The sequence below is a fragment of the Achroia grisella genome, unplaced genomic scaffold, assembly GCF_030625045.1.
Source record: "Achroia grisella isolate CSIRO2021 unplaced genomic scaffold, CSIRO_AGI_Agris_v1 utg517, whole genome shotgun sequence".
Classification (NCBI taxonomy): domain Eukaryota; kingdom Metazoa; phylum Arthropoda; class Insecta; order Lepidoptera; family Pyralidae; genus Achroia; species Achroia grisella.
In genome coordinates, this window is record NW_026712910.1 from 839,138 (window position 1) to 856,827 (window position 17,690).

At 30.7% G+C, this 17,690-nt stretch overlaps 2 protein-coding genes across 2 annotated transcripts in view; one reads left to right on the forward strand and one right to left on the reverse strand.

Moving 5' to 3' along the window:
- LOC131847263 (guanine nucleotide-binding protein G(q) subunit alpha) overlaps nt 1-17,690 on the forward strand; it is a 206,907-nt gene that overhangs the window by 43,930 nt on the left and 145,287 nt on the right. The window lies entirely within an intron of this gene.
- On the reverse strand, nt 1,078-3,888 carry LOC131847269 (bombyxin A-3 homolog). Its single transcript, XM_059196800.1, has 3 exons — nt 3,755-3,888; nt 2,044-2,212; nt 1,078-1,316 (listed from the first exon to the last, which is right to left on the reverse strand). Exons 1-3 carry the CDS (start codon nt 3,785-3,787, stop codon nt 1,123-1,125), a joined length of 396 nt encoding a protein of 131 aa, XP_059052783.1. The 5' UTR covers nt 3,788-3,888; the 3' UTR covers nt 1,078-1,122.

A 17,690-nucleotide genomic window follows, 5' to 3' on the forward strand; every position in this document is an offset into this window, starting at 1 on the left:
CATAACATAGTCATTGTACTGATTTCAAAATACTAAACAATTTCGTTAGATATATTAAAAATGTAGAGTACCTGTTACTTCTTTGAAAGTTCAGTCACATGGTCCAAAATAATTTCTATGCATAAATACTACAGTCTCATTCCACCATTATACAATGTTAGTAAATGTACCCAGTGGTACAAATTAACAAACTTACAAGTAAATTAATGAGACTTGTCAAAATACGAGTACTTACCTTTATATCGGTATATACATGATATAAAATTAATTTTAATTAATATTCCATTAATACGCTAAGGAGTGAATTATGCGATTATAGATTAAGGTAGACATTCTAAAACTAGATCTGTATATTATAAGTTACTAACAAAGTTATATAAGTTTTTACTAACTCAATATGTATGTAATCCGAAATAAAATAATTAATAATAATAAAACCTCAGTCGCACCTGTTTCAAGCAGCTTCCTTTGTAAGCTCCGCTTCGTTTGAGGAGTGGAGATAAGGCATATTACAGGATACGATTGATTGCATCTTAGTCTACCGGAATGACTATGCATAAGTGGTATCACGAGAGTTTCATGAGCACGTGATGCTGTTCATGTATAGATCTAGACGACGGATACCACTTAATACAAGATGGGTCGTTAGCTTATATTCCAATTATATAAAATAAAATCTTAATAAAAGGAAATCTAAAATCTGAAAGTTGTAATTTGTACGCGTACCCAAAGCGACGCTTCACACCATACCCATTACTTAACTACAATCCATCAAAAATATATTCTCAGGCAATTTATGAAGCTTATATATTCATCATCACCATTTCAGCCGTTCTTAATTCACTGCTGAACATTTCTCCGAGTAATCGATAACCGATCTATAAATAGAAGTAGAAGACGACTTTTATTATAAATGTGAGGTAGTTTTGTTATACAATGACCACCAGGCTTTATAGAAATAGCCGTTATATGTAGACATTTTTTGCACAATAATTATAATTATGTCATTATTATACAGACGGAGTCTAGAGCATGGCTAATATGATGTAATTAAAAGCAGTATGTATTTGTACTTAATTTATTTTCTATAAATAATAATACTCTATTAGTTCATTCAGGTAACTAGTCATCGAACAAATCCGGGTTCTCTCTCAGTAACTTGGCGTCTTCTGGACAGTACATGATGATGTTTCCCACGGTACAGGGTCTATCGCAGCATTCGCTCGCAACTTGTCTGCGCACGCGCCGCCATCGCTCTTTGGCAAGCTTCCGCTGCTTTGTTTTTTGTTCTTGTACACTTTTTGGAGTTAATTTTTCTGGAAAACAAAAAAAAAAGATAAAAGTTTATACCAATATCCTACGAATACTATGCATCATACAAGTATGAATGTTTGTTAATTAAATATTTGTTACTCATTCTAGATGTAACACGTGAGCCACCACGTGTTACATACGTATCAATGATATGAAATGACTAATATATCGCACGTTTAATACAATTCTGAATTAACTCAAAAATCAATATTTTAGAGGCAACTTTAAAATTCAAACTTTATAGTCAATTTCCCAAAATATGTGATTTTTAAACTAATGCAATAAAATAAATTTAAATTAATATATGAACGGTGTAATTTTGATGTGACAGAACTGTAACATACCTGCTCGTACAATGTGACCGCGTTTAAAAAGTTCTAAATTGATATAGGACACGTGTTTGTCCTAAATAAAGCAAGTAACATATTAATTTGGGGGAGGATTGCTAAGTATTAATAAGTACCAGTGATCCCATTGCTATCTATATACATGTACACCACTACAGTTCCTGGAAACAACCATGGCCAATTTCTGTTGAGTTTACTACATTGCGCTGTCAGAACTTCATTCTCATTCCATCATCTTTCACTAATGCCCCACCAGTATTTACCATTAGCAAAGACGAATGTAGAATTATTATTCACCCATTATTGTTATTTAATAGTCAGTAATATTCGTCAATTAATAGACTAATTATTCTAAGTATTATTAAACCAATTATTAAATTACCCATTAAAAGTGATGTGTCTCTCTTCACAATTTTGTAAACGTTATCGCAAACTTTGTTTATCAACAATGAAAGCCATCCACTGCATGTAAAAACCTTGTCTGTTATTCTGTAGGTTTTAGTTTCTTCTGCGTATACGTCATTTTTGTGGAGTATCATAGCTATGTAAATCTGTAACAAAATATTAATAATGAAATATATACTACAATTCACTTAGTGAATTACATTAGAAACACTCAATTACATACATAATCGAAAACACTCAGACCAATACATACAATCAGTTACGAACTCGAATGTTAGTGTGCGTGGAATCTAACTCGCGACCATCGGAAGTAAATCGCTAAACCGCCGAAACTGTTAATATACGAATATACATATAGGTCCAAAACTTATAGTATAACTAACAGTTGACTTCATAAATACATGTACATATTAAGTAGGCGAGTACACATATTATTATAATAAATGCTATAGTGTGTCAGTCCATTTGTTTTTTTTTTCACGGCTAAGCGAATGTATGGATCCTAATTAAATGATTGTATCACGACGATGGCCATCTTTTATCTCAAAACTTAATCTGCAGTGGGGTGAAATAGTAGAAGAAAGTTAATGTAGGCAAATTCGCGGGTAACAAGTAACTTACTAATATTATAAACGCGAAAGATTGTGAATGGATTGTTTGTTACTCTTTCACGCAAAAACTACTGAGCGGATCATCAAAATAGCACATATCCTATGTCTAAGTTTACCGCGAGTGAAACCGAGAGTACAGCTAGTAAATTAATAATTGTGTTTGTATTTCTACCTACTAATCAATTATACATGAGAATTAAATCAAATTACAGTAGATAACTAATGAAACTGAATAATCACGAAAATATTACATGAACATGAAAATTTAAAAATATTTTTTGAACTGTATACCCATACAAATTGCACACGTACATTACAGTTGCTTAAAATGAATAATGAATCAGTTATTTTCACAATTATATATTTACTAACCAGTCTCCATGATTTCTTTCCAATTAGTATTCGAGATTTCCATAGAATATGATGTTTTCGAATTCAAATATAATCCTAACAATAATAATAAACACGGTATATAAGAAAAGTATTTCAAAATACTAAACTCTTTGAAAAAATTCAATATCATGAACGCTATTATTAAATTTCCGTTCCACTCGTTGGCAGTAGATACGTTAAGATTTGAGATGAAATTAAAATACAAATAAAACGGAAATCAAAAGAAATTAGTTTACAAAGCTCTATTTAAAAGAATATTAACGATTTTTTTATGTAATAAGTGATTACTGAGCTGCAATAAAATTCCTATATAATTTAAACTATATAAATCTTAAAAACATATTTATGTTAATCTCCATAGTAAATTTAGTACATATATTAAACCGTTTTTTTTTAAAACATATATTCATTAAAGACTTCCCTGACTCAAAAAATCGGAAATTCAACATGGGACCTAAATTAGGGTTACGGAAAGCAATGTGCTACTGCGCCATAGAAGTCAACCTGCTGAAATATTTTTTCAAAGTTTCAAAAGCCTCTACGATTTCTAAATTGGTGCCAATTTACTGCATTTCTGTAAAAGTACGCGTATACTAGAACTGTTATTGTCACTTTTATGCAACACACAAAATAGTATAAAAACGCATAAGTCATACTGTTAAATAAATATAAATAGTAACGTACACAACATTGAAACTGGATTCTTCGTGAGATCATGATGTCCGCAGCGCGAGCCACTGAGAGCACAACGGGTGATTGGTCCGTTTGACAGTTACCTGATGAATGCTACATTCTCTACAGTGCAGCTCTAAAAATAAACCCCGTATGGTCCAGAGTACGGAATTACTTAAAACTTGTTTATATCGATAAGGGCGTTTACAAAACATTGTCATGGCAATAAGATAAGAGATTTTCTGAACTATAGGCACTGTCATGATTTATTAGTTTTTATTTTTAATCAAAGTTGTGACTCTAAAGAAAATTTATCTATATTTAAAAATAAAACGAAATATATTATCATAATTGTCACCATATTTTGTATTATTACAAAATTGTGGTTACCAAATTATGAAACTTTTTGCTATTGCGGAATTTCGAAGGTATGATTTATCATACATCATATATCATTATTAAAAGAAATATATTTTATGATTTTAATCATAAAAAAATATTTTTATATATATATATATATACATTCGGGAATGTATCATGAAGAAAAATAGCTCCTATTCTACTAAGTTAAGGAAGAATTCATATATTGACCATAATGTGAAAAGTACTATGAGATATTGAGTATTAGTAGCCTTCTATTTTCCAGTACCCTGTTCCAAGCAGTCTTACATGTATTCTTATTATTATACTTACTTACCAACGAATAACAATTGCACATCACGTGTTCCATTGACTCCAATTGCTTATTGTTCATGGACTTTTTTATTCAATACCTTTGAAACACGGCTTTGATTTCTCGAAATGACAATAACGTGACTTTTAGATTTCAGATATTATTTCAGGATTCCCGTCCTGTCCTCGCGTATAGGGCGTATATTTTTTTATACTTTAGATTACATTATTGAAGTTTTAGTATTAATCCCTAAGATTTTGTAATAATAAATATATTGTATTGTTGTTCAGCAATAATGGGCCATTCTAATGGTAAAAGAGTTTAAATCAATATAATGTTTTTGTTTTTATACGTCACAAACAAACAAAAATTTCTCCATTTAATATTACTAATAGATATATAGGTTTTTCGCACACGTAGGTATACATCAATTTCCATCGTCGAAACACATGACGTATATCTTTGAATGTTCATCCTTATGTTTATATTTGTATACTCAGTGGAAAGAACAGTTCAAAGCTACTTTCCTTTTGGCAGCTTGTTCAACGTTTCTAGTATATAGTAAAAAACTAGCATACCTATAAATCTGTTAGCCATTAAACGCCGAGGATGTTCCACATACTTGCTTAGTTCCACAGCATGATAGAATATAGAATGAGAATATCCGCATAAAAACCTGTGACTGATACATTAAAGTTAAAGCAGAAGTTATAAAAGTTCAATTATGTGTAATAATAATAATAATAATAATAATCTTAAGATAATTCACATAGCGCCATCTAGACCGCAGTTAACCTAGCTAAAGCTTGTGTTATGGATACTCGATAACTGATACAAATACATAGAATTTTTTTCATAATTACATACATATTATATATAGAAATCACTCTGACCGATACAAACAATCATACTCATGAATACAAATGTTTGTGCCGTGCGTGGAATCGAACTTGCGACCACCGGAAGTAAGGCGGTGTGCTAAACCGGTAGGCCAGCAAATTATGTGTACCAAACATATAAAGAACTTATGTAAAAAAATTGCATTACCAACCGAAATTAAAAATATGTATTTTAATATACTTAGACATACCCTAATAAAGATTTTTTTATTATTATTGAATTTTAAATGCTCGTAAAAGCAGGAGATAACGGGTTCCGCGCGGACATCGCCACGATAAACAACTAGTCAATGTTATGTGGGAGGGCATCAGTACCTACGATCTTAGTGCACGTAGCAACAGAGTCCGTGCCGCCGAGAGATAGGGCCCCCGGAAGTCGTCACTCAAATCAAAACTATAAATAGAGGGGTCACAGACTGTGTATAAATAACAATATTATTATTTGTCTGGTAATTATAGTGTAAACATATAATTTGGAAATATTGATCTATATGAAATTGATGACTGGTTACATTTAAAAATCATTATTGTAATTTATTTCTAAATACATGATAGATATCAGATTCTGAACTAGCTTCCCACGGGAATCACCCACGCCATAGGTGTCACAGGGCGTCGTCGTGGGTAGAAGCGCGTAAATATGACATTTAACTAAAAATTTAATTGTAATCTGTATATTAATACGTGACGCAAAAATTTTGTACCCCTTTTTACAAGAAATTTGCAGACGCAGGAGTTAGAACAAGAAATTTAGCGCAATTAAAGATATATATGGAAAAGCGTAGAGAATTGATATACATAGGTATGTTAAACTTTGATTAAAAAATTTTTAAGCATTTGAAACAAACAAAATATGTACATTTAGTTTTTAACAATATGTACCTAATAATCCTAAAAATTTAATGAATTTATTGTCGAACTTTGCCACAACCAGTAATATAATGTAATCGTCTATAATAAGAATCTGAAAGAACAGTTAACCACATTCTAATGGATTCTACGGGCGTGATTGACTAACAGACGCGGCTCCTAGGATCATCAGAATTCTTTTCAAATGATACGATCTCTGATTGGTATTCCAAATGAGGCTCATTATATTCTCCACTTTTGGGATAACTAACATGAGTTCATTCCAATTATTTAACCCATAATATAGCTATACCATAAAATCATGTACCCATCTATGATATCCATACTAAAATGTCTATGCTTAATATTTCAATTCCAGATTTTCTACATAACTAATTTCTACGCTTCTACTAAGATGATGTCGGATAAATGAAGGAAGGCAGAATTTACAGAACAGCTAAAGGCCAACTCCTATCCGATGGATGAGACGCTAGAAATTCGAGCCTCGGCTAAGGTAGTGAAAATTTTGATCGCCTTTTGAATGGGACACCCTTTGACAATATGTATATACTTATTATTTTCGTACAATGAAAACTAATACGTAACGTAATTCATAAGAACTATTACTTAATGAAAATAAAATACAAAAATTAAATGACTTCAAAGTATTTTCGTGTCTTGTCAAAGAGCAATAATTCATACAAAGGCTGTAGGAGATGTGCTGTTTATGAAAATATTGTGATCTATATTGATATTTTAAGTGTCATCTACATAGTCAAAATATAAATAAAATATTATGCAGAATAACTACAATGCATGCAGAAATGTGACCATTACTTAATACTTATTCATCGAAAGATAATTTTATTGTTAGGAATTGGGCAATTATTCCGACTAACGACGGCCGGTGCCATATTACAGTTAAAACTTGTTTATAAACCTGAAAATCAATCAAACTAGACTTTATATAAGGGTACCTCTCACTACTATATACAAGTAGCTTGCTTTGTACACTGTGATTCGGTTGAGGAGTAAGATAAATCAGTGAAATTACAGGATTAGATACATGTTTTCCGGAGTGGTAATGCATGAGTGGTATCACGGAAATCACATAATGTGATATCCATAGTGCTGTTTAAGTATATACTTACTAAATACTTTATATACCCACAGTTACCACTTACGATTTAGCAGGTCGTCAGGTTGTTTATCGCGCTTATTACATAAAATAAATACTTATATATTCATTGAGGTTTTGAACCTAATTAGACAGTATTTGGATCATGGCAATTTCTTAGTAATATTTATTTATATTTGTATTTATAGAAATTTATTATTATTTGAAAATCATTACTGCATTAGTAAATTGACCTAACCTTAATTTGTTGTTATTGTTGGGCTGTTGATAATGAGCGAGACATCCCTAACGGCGCCTGATAAATCGTCGACAACACGTAAACAAGCTTATCTTGGGCGCGTGTCGGCCCTATAGCACATTTGACACAATTCTACAGTTATTTTGATTCCTCCGGGACCCACCGCGACACTAGGGTCACTTGATAATATAATGGTGTTGAGTCATTTGCGAAACATTTAATTTCAATAAATATACTATCACGATGTTGTCATGCGCTGACTTCCAATTATATACATATCTATGGTCATAAATAGCCCATAATGTAATTTATTGATAAACCAAATTTCACATTGCGAAGGCTAAAGCCAATTTAAATAAAATTCTATAGAAAACAACAGAGGAAACCTAATCTAAGTGTAGTTGATCTTTTATCTGAGAATTAAAATGACTGTTACTAAACTACTTCGATATAAACAAATATAATAAAAGTAAAAAAATAATTTTTAATGGGTCCACACTTGACGATGATAATAAACAAAATATATACAGAGATCGAACATTATACGTTTTTTAAGTCGGTTAAGAATAATGTTAACTTATCTCACATGTATGTAGGTACCTGTCACAGTGAATTAATTCTCTCCCAAGTATATTTCACTGATCACAGGTATATATCTACATGTCGGCTTGGCTTGTCTATGTGACCCCTATTTAACTGAGCCAGGGGTGGCTCTCTGTGTATGTACATAAGTTGACTAGGTGCCTCCGAGCAGCGCTGTATTTCTTTTAACGTCTTATTTCTTTACTTGTAAAGACGCACATTATAAACAAACTTAGACAGAAACTTTTTATAAATAATAATAATATATAACTCTAGACAATTAACTCAACGTCATCTAGTCCCATGGTAAGCAGAACTTGTGTTGTGAGTACTAGACAACTGATATAAATATTTTTTGTAAGTACATACATAGAAAACACCCAGACCGATACAAACTGATGATAGTTTGTATATCTCATAAATACAAATGTTTGGAATCGAACCCGCGACCATCGGAAGTAAAACCGCTAGACCACCGAGGTCGTCTAATTTAGTGAGAATACATCAAAATATTTCAGATATTTTGTAATATTATAGATATAGCTAGATATAAGCTACATCCAGTGCATTAATAAGTTACAGTTGTACACACCTAACTTCTAAGTATATTATCCATCTAGGGTTCGAAAACCAACGAGACAAATACACTGAACATTTCACTAATCTCCCACAAGATGGATGAAGATTGATTTTCAAGACACATTGGTTTTATGGTAGCTTGAAACGTTGTTTTCAAATGTAAACACCCATTGAGATATGTTTTACTCGTTATTAAAGTAATTTAAGGTGATAATATTATGTAACCAAAGAAAATTTATATTTTAAATTAAGTGTAATTTAGAAAGTTCTCTATAATAAAATAAAACCGGGCCAAAAATTTATCGATAGTTTGTAAGTTCAAGAATATTCAGTTTCAATCATTACAATTAATCACTTAACAAAACATTTATAAGAAACTGGTAATGGTAAACTTTCATCCCTACTTCTTTCCCTCCCAAATGTTGTTAGGATACTTCATGGCAAATTTTAGTAAGATCTGTTCAGTATTCTTATTGTGAAAAATTATAGATAGTATACTTAGATACAATATTTGTGTGTGTTATAAACAAAATTTTGTTCACGTTACACTCCGGTAAATATAAAAATGTCACAATATGACGTTCAGCTCCGCCACGTAGAGTTGCGTTCCGTTGTCGGTGCTTCGTGGTCTAGAAAGCTCTTGTGATTAATGTGACGTCACTATACGGGCTCAACATGCCGTCTTGCTCGATTAACTTGAGTGACTTTGAGTACACACGGATGCACACACTATATTATATTATCAGGCTATTACCCACTCGGGACTGGAGAATGGGGGATAGGACGATCAATCGCCAGGCTTATGATTGATACAGGCGAATTGATTCGTTTTGTTTCCATAATTACTAAATATTTTTTATGAATGTTTATATAATGTATGAAATAAATTTTCCTACATCATATAAACGAACGAGGTTATATATTGTAATCATATGAATTTTAAAAATATGCATATTTTTAGTATATTTGTAAGTGTTATATTAAAAAATAATCCTTAATATAATCAGATGACACAGTTAAATAATAAAAGAAGACTAAAATTTTATGTTTATTACAACAATAACAATTTTGTTACTCTAATGTGTATCCTAAAATTACGCCTTTTTATGAAATATCACCTTTAACTTCTCACACCTAGGTATAATAAATATATAATATTTTAAAATTTAATTAGCACTTTTATTAAATGAATATTTATGTGTATAGCACTATGGTTCTAGCATAAATTGGAAGATGCTTCGACCCTACAAGTTCAAAATTAAATTAAATAATCATTAATATTAAGATGTTAGTTACAACAAAAGTTCTAAAGACGTATTTTTGTGATTATCAAAGAATTTTTGTACATAACAAGGCATCACCTCCGTAATGACACTATACCTACTTTTAGCACTTGGAACACTTGTGGTTACTACTACATTTATTGTAATCCGTCTAAATTCCAGTAAATACCAATGTACCACAGAGGTTATCAACAATTTCCTATAAATTTTCCTTGTACATTCTATTAATTCATAATCGTAGCTCCGTGTTTGTGTACCTAGATACCAATTTAAATTCATCCCGTATACTCACGTCATACATTTGCATATTTCAACATATCCGAAGCCCATAATACATTAGGCATAATTAATATTCCTCGTTAGAAATACAGTCAAATGGAACAAAATATTTTAGACATTTACTTTACAGTAAAATATTTTGTTTATTATTTACTAACAGAACAACAATCACAAGTTTGTGTACCGTAATAGATACTACAAGGTGACCTATAATCACGATATTCACACACTTTTCTTCATGGTGAGCTTAGACCACATATATTTACTTTCACTTGCTTTTCCTCCATCGAACAATCCATATATTAAAAAAAAAACATTTAATGAGGAAGCAACTGTACGAAACGGACGCCTTCCTTATGCTTTTTCTGAAATATATTTCTTGTCGCCTAAATTGTTATAAATGTTTTTCCTGTCACAACTACTGCGTCATCATCTAAATAAATAAAACATAGAAATTAGCTACTATTCTAGAATTAAACAAAGCACTTAATAAATTTACTTATATTTATGTAGACAATGGGGTCGTTATAATAATTACCCGCTGCTCGATCTAAAATGTAGGTACCTCGTAATGAGAAAATAGCGAACACCCTGCCGAATAGCTGAACTAATTCAGTTGAACTTAATTTGTCTCATCGGCACGAGATAATTAGGAAATTGGAACTCGAAATCTCCTTTGAATTGCTTAGTAATACAATCAGTTTCTGCGTTATTTCTTTTTCTTATTGAATGAATACGCTTGTTAGGTAATAGTGCCTATGGTAATATCTATAGCCAATATTCACAACTGCGTCGTCGAAATTGTTCGCGGAACAATACATATAACTGGTTCAAAACACGTACTGGGATAACGAACATTACAGCCCGAACCTCTTCTATTACTCGTAACGTAACAATTTCTTCATCACTTTCCATTGCGAGTCACGTTCTGCTTCAAATGAGAGAAAATCTAATCTTTTTTCTGCCCCTCTAAAGTGATTGGCCGAAGTATAAAGTATATTTGCAATGGACATTTCTACAATGCCGTTTGACTCCGAGCTCTTTTACAAAGCTGGATTAGAACTCGTTTGCATAATCAGAGTGAATCGAATGAAATGGGGACTTACAGTACTTACATACCTTCATCTCGGCAATCCCGAGAAGGGGTAAAATATGCCCAGAATTTTTTATATTACTAAGTCTATCTATAAATATTTCTATTTAATCCATAAAATAAACTTCATACGATCTCGACAAAATTAGTTCCTCAAGTTATTTATTCAAATGACATGGGAGTAAACTCCATAGAAAATAGTTTTAAGTAGGTATATTATGGAATTGTTAAATTGCAATACCGCTTATTTACAAACGCTTGCTTTGCGTACTTATAATAGGTACTACCTCAACGACCCAATTAAAAATTTATCAATGTCCAACACAATAAGATTCATGCAACTTAGCAGTTGACACAGTAAATTTAGGTGAGATTACCCTGGTGTTTGCATAAATTCAGGTGGCATCTGCAAGTACAATCGGGTGTGGGCCACCGAGACTCAACTTTATTAGAATAGTTACTGCATATTCTACGCTGTTGAGAATAACTGTCATAACAATCCCTATTTGAGTAACCTAAATGTATTATAGCTTATACTTGATTGCGTAGCATAAATTTTCCAGATAGGCAAGCATTTAGTAGGCACTAAAAAACATTAGTATTACACTAAACAAGTATTAGTATCAGTATTAGTAGTACTTATTACACATATTTTATATATCGAACGGTATGTTTAATACAATTTTGCATATTCTCAAAAATACACCGATAAGTCAACAAACCTATGTCTCATAATAATGTACGGTACACTGTCTTGGTCGCCTCACATTAACGAAATTAGTAGACGTATGCACTTTTCATTTCATTCGCTCAAATGTCTCCAATACTTTCTCCCATTCAATACTAAAATTATCCTCGCGCAATCTATTCTCCTCCACATTCTCGATTATGCCGACGTATGTTTCAATGATGTGACTGAAGAACTTCTGAATAAACTCGAACGCCTTCAAAACCTAGCCATCAGATTCATCTTTGGTCTGTGTAAGTTCGATCATGTTTCTGTTTTTCGTAATCAATTAAAATGACTCCCTCTTCGTATTCGACTTGATATGCATATTCTTTCCGTCCTTTCTTTTCTGTATAATACGACTATAATCTATGATCCCAATTCTGCATCCTCCTCCGCTTCCGGTTACTCCCTCCTCCTACTCGTCTAAAAAGAACATATCAGGTTATGTCCAGATGGCTGAAGCTTCCTAACTAGAACCCATTTCATGGGAAATTCGTTCTTTTTTAGAGCTGCTTTTCTGTGGAATAACCTGCCCATTCCCATCCAAGAAAGTTCTTCCATCACCACATTTAAAAAAAGATTAAAGTCCAATTTCCTTTCCATCAACACATGATGCGGTTTCTTAGTATCAGTAATCATTATACGTAATTTATTTTATATGTGCTTATTGAATATGTGTTAATTTTTTTTTATCTCGAGCAGTATTATTGTCCGCTAACTACCACCTCTGTCACAGCGTTAGGTTTGCTGGAAGAGGTCATTCAGAGATAAGCTTAAGATTGCTCACATTTTTGTATAAATCTTTTTATTTGATATTGTTACAAGTGCAATAAAGTATATTTATTAAAAATTTTAGTTTTTTGACTTAAAAATAATTTTAATTATCATTAATAGAATCATATTTTATTAACCCGTGTATATCTGTATTGGTTTTACTAATTATTAATTCTTATTTATGTACTTAAATACATACTACATTGTGAAACATTTTGTATTCGAAATAAAATAATTATTTCTATATTTAAGTTAATTAAATTTTTTTCCACGAAATTTAAGAACTATATTTAATTTCTAAACAAAACCAATATTTTTTATACTTTTAACTTTATTTATAAATATATAAAATGCTTTCTGTGATGAATGTTGAAGGTGTTGCTCAAAAGTTCTTAGTCTAAAGATATTTTTTAATATAGGTATTTGTATCCTGTAGGACGCTTTTTGTCTTCCAAATGGCATCAGAACCCTTAACTGTTTTATCTTTGCTTTGTATGTATATTACAACAGCTTGAATCATAAAAAAAATATTTAAGAAAGTTTTCCTTTCTTACTCTCGAGTTACTCGCGAGTTCTGTATGCTAGAGGAATGAAATGTTCTATTAATATTTTATCAAAGATAAATTGATATCACTAATAATTAAGCAATATGAATATTTATTTATATCATAAATCATTGATAACAGACAGACAGACTAGCTGTGTATTAGATTAAGACATTTAATATAAATTATAAAATATCACTTTATATATATCAATACAAGACTTTATTTTTACCTTGTTTATTTAGGTATATCTCAAGTAATATATACCATACTGGAACTAATGGAGCACCTGAAAATAATAGTGTAATTCCAGCACCCTTCTATATTTTGTAGTACAATCTAGTCCATCACTAATATTGCTAAATTTCATTATAAAGAATCATTAGCATAGAAAATAGAAAGAAGAAATGAGAGAATGGAAGACAAAATCCATGATCTCTCTTGTTATGCTATACCGCGTAGCTATTTCAAATATTCCTACTTTTTAACAGAAATATCATCCAACTCGGACGTTTTCTTTGAATATAAATGAGTTCTCTAATAGAATTTGATAAAACTTTTCTTTAGACAAAAGTGTCAAGTTGGTCACAAGTAAAAGTATAATGTTGACGAAGATTTGAAGGTTTGTTCCTTATTTTAGGCGCAAACATATTTCATTTATTGTGAAACTTAATTTTATTAAAACATAATTATATTCATAATTCAATCACTTTATATTCCAGTTAAACATTTCATCTCGCAACAAAACTTTTCATTAATATATTAATAATAGATACGTGTAGATGTTCATTTAAAATAGCTAATTTGTTTCGTTGATAGGCTCGTCTTTTTATTCTATAATTAGTCCGCCATTATGTAGTTTTACATTACAATTGGAAAATAGTTATAGTTAGTATTTATTTAGTAATTATTACAGACATTCACACCAATAGCTTAGTCTGGTAAAGTAATAGCTCATGTAAAGCTATTACTATATATGTCTATTTCGAAAAAACTGAATTCTCGGCTATTTTAAGTGAACCCATGTTTAGAGAGTTTTGGGTTTTGTTTCTGTCTTTTATAGTAATTATAAATAACATTTTTTCGAAACAGAGAAAAGACGAAATAGTTCCTAGAAGAGTTAATTAAACGTACACACAGATTGTTATGAAAGAAGTAAGGAATATATAATAATACAATAGAAACAAAAAATAATTGAAATCTATAAAACAAGTTTCACATACATAAAGCTCCGAAATGCCTCCACACAGCTTCATGGGATACTCTATGCCAAAATACAGCTGGTCTTATGCCAATATGCCAGTAGCCAAAAAAAAATAAAAGTACCACTTAAACTTAATCTTAATTATATATTATTATAAACGTGAAAGTTTGTAAGTATGGATGATTGTTACTCTTTCATGCAAAAACTACTGAACGGTTTTTGATTAAACTTTAGGTACAGTAATATTGCTTATGCATCAGAATAACATATAAACTATATTTTTTATTGATTATTTAACGCGGATAAAACTGTGGGCGCAGCTAGTAATGCATAAAACACATTACAGATAAACAACAAATAACCGAACGTAGAATTCGATACAAAATAAAATGTTGCCATAAATTTTCCAATATAAAATACGAACCTTCTATCTTATAGCATTTTAAAACAAAATAAATATTGTACTATCCTCTTGCTACAATACTTATCTTTACATGCTAAGAGAATAGTACAATAGACAAAATTCGGAATTTTTGTGCTAGACACAAAACTTCTAAAAATTATCTGATAAGGGAATTTTACATTTCTCATTCGATGTAGTCGAAATAGCCCGGGTCACACAGCAAGGATAGCAGTTTGTTTGGATTATGTTGACATTTCCATTTGCAGAACCACGAGCCGTTTTCTCCTATTATGATTGTTTTGAGAATAATCGTTATCGCATCCAGGTTAATTATATTTTGTAGCACGTATTAATAGCCACATATCTGTCGTAATAACTTTGGGATATTGTAGGATTGTAGTTTGACAATATTTGGGTTTTAGGTAATAGTAAATTCTAAGTTATAGTAGATGGTATAATAACCCTGAGTATTTGTAATACAATAAAACATAGTAGTGTAGTTATTTTTACATTTCCGTTTCATATTAAAGTAGGTACGTACTACTAGATATTGATCTATATTTAATGGTGGCTCAATCTCAATAGTAACAAGGACGAAATCTACTCGTATGTAAGATATTTTAGTGTTTTTGTTATACAAATATTAAAATAATCAACACCAATTATAACAGAATTTAGAAAAATAGCTATAATGTTACCATTTTATATATTTATTTACCATTTTGATGTTAAATTAAATTTATTCTATTGAGCTTATACCATTACTACGAGGCTCAAACGTATATTATTAACAGACAAGGTTTATGTACATAGTTTAACAAATACTTATATGAAAAGCTTTTTATTAAAGTCCTCCTCTCTTTTCTTTGAATAAGTCATATTACATATTTCATGAGACTTAACATTTATATCGTATCTGTATTATATCTCTATGTACTATACATATGTATAAATTATAAGTACATACACATACGCAACATTGACTATATACTATTATTATTGTACGTGTTTATTACTATTAAGTTTTTAATATTTCTAACTTAGTAGGTTACCTATTGGTTTAAGAAATTTTCATTTAATGATTACCAAACCAAATAATCTAATATAATGTTGTCTAATTTTTTCAAACAAATTATCATTTTTCGGTGTAATGGAAAATATACCGTAATAATTCATTACAATATGACCGTGTAATGAGGTTCAATGACTTTGTGACTAGATACGTGAACAAACATAAATGATGATCACGTGGATTCTGTTTTTAAACGATATTCAAAACAAGAAAGATACGTTTCAATTAAAATGTTTTGTAAGTTAGAGATTTAACTCATACAGCTTCTGATCAAATTTAAGAAACAAGAACTATTAACCTTGTATATTCCTTAATTGTTGTAGATAATCTGAAGAATAATGTTTATATAAATGACAATAAATTTACTTCGTAAGATGAGACTAAAGTCTGGTTACTTGGCTCTATAACGAAATAGACATTTGCTGCACCATTTACGGATTAGCCAACATCAACCCTATTTTATATTTTTACGTAACTAATACGTAACCATTAACCTGAAGTTGTGTGCTAATCGCAATATACATGATCAGACCGGGCATCCTGTCATCATTTTTTCGGACTACTGCTGCCCACAGCTAGCGCCCTTGCAACTGTAGCTTACAAAGCAAGCTGCTTTGTGCCTAATATACTTGAGACCAAACTAAAAGACGATAATGAAGAGTTTGTTCTCTACATATTTATAGAGAGTAGCATTATGTTACCATTTGTTTAGGAGAATTCTCTTTATTACAGGTAACTGTTGTGATAATAGATATTTCCTAAATAAGTAGATACACTACAATATATTGCTACAGCTACAACTCGTACTTAAAATAAATGAGAAAATTATAATCAGAACTTTATCATGTTGTTACTAGCTATAAATCAGGTTGATAATGTATATATTCAATTGCGTTGCGAATAAAATAATTCCTTTAGTTTTAAATAGGTACCTGTATTTACAATTAATTAAAGAATTCTTTTTCTGAACTTGATCTGTAGGTAATCTCTTAAATTGGCCTCGTGGCAAGCACAATGACTCCTTTGAGGACTTTTGACAAATTGAATCGGACCACTCTCCTTGTAGGTATAGTATGTACTATACCTACAAGGAAAAAATCTATTCACACTAAATGTGATTGCTACAGTTATTTTTTACTTAGTAAACGAAGACTTTTCATTAATTCACATGGATACATTAACAAATTATTTGCATTGTAGCATTGTACAAAATATAGATAAGATTAAAACTAGATATAGAACTTTATTATTTGTAATATCAGCATAACATAAGCGGTAACCGATAACATTTAATATAAAGATTAAATAGTAATGAGGTACTTTTTATTCGGACTAGTATGCCTTCCACAAAAATATAAACAGTAAAGATACATGTAATAATTTCTGTGTGTGATTGGAAGGCAAGCCTCGCATCCTTTTGTATACCTACATATACCTTTCTTTTCAAAATCAGTGATTGTGCGAATAATGATGAAGAATGCGATACGAACAATATAATAAGTTTTTATAAAACTAAACTATTTTAACCAGAAATAGAGATTAAAACACAACAATAATTATTACCTATTCAATACTACTTATTTTTCTATAACTAGCTCTTAGCTACG

Bases quoted from the DNA above. Each gene is read 5' to 3' on its own strand.
- LOC131847269 (XM_059196800.1), bottom strand. From the start codon at position 3,787: ATGATCTCACGAAGAATCCAGTTTCAATGTTGT. The intron at 2,213-3,754 runs GTACGTTACTAT...ATTTTGTTACAG, and splicing joins GAATCCAGTTTCAATGTTGT to ATTTACATAGCTATGATACT. The intron at 1,317-2,043 runs GTAATTTAATAA...TTTGTTTTCCAG, and splicing joins AGACACATCACTTTTAATGG to AAAAATTAACTCCAAAAAGT.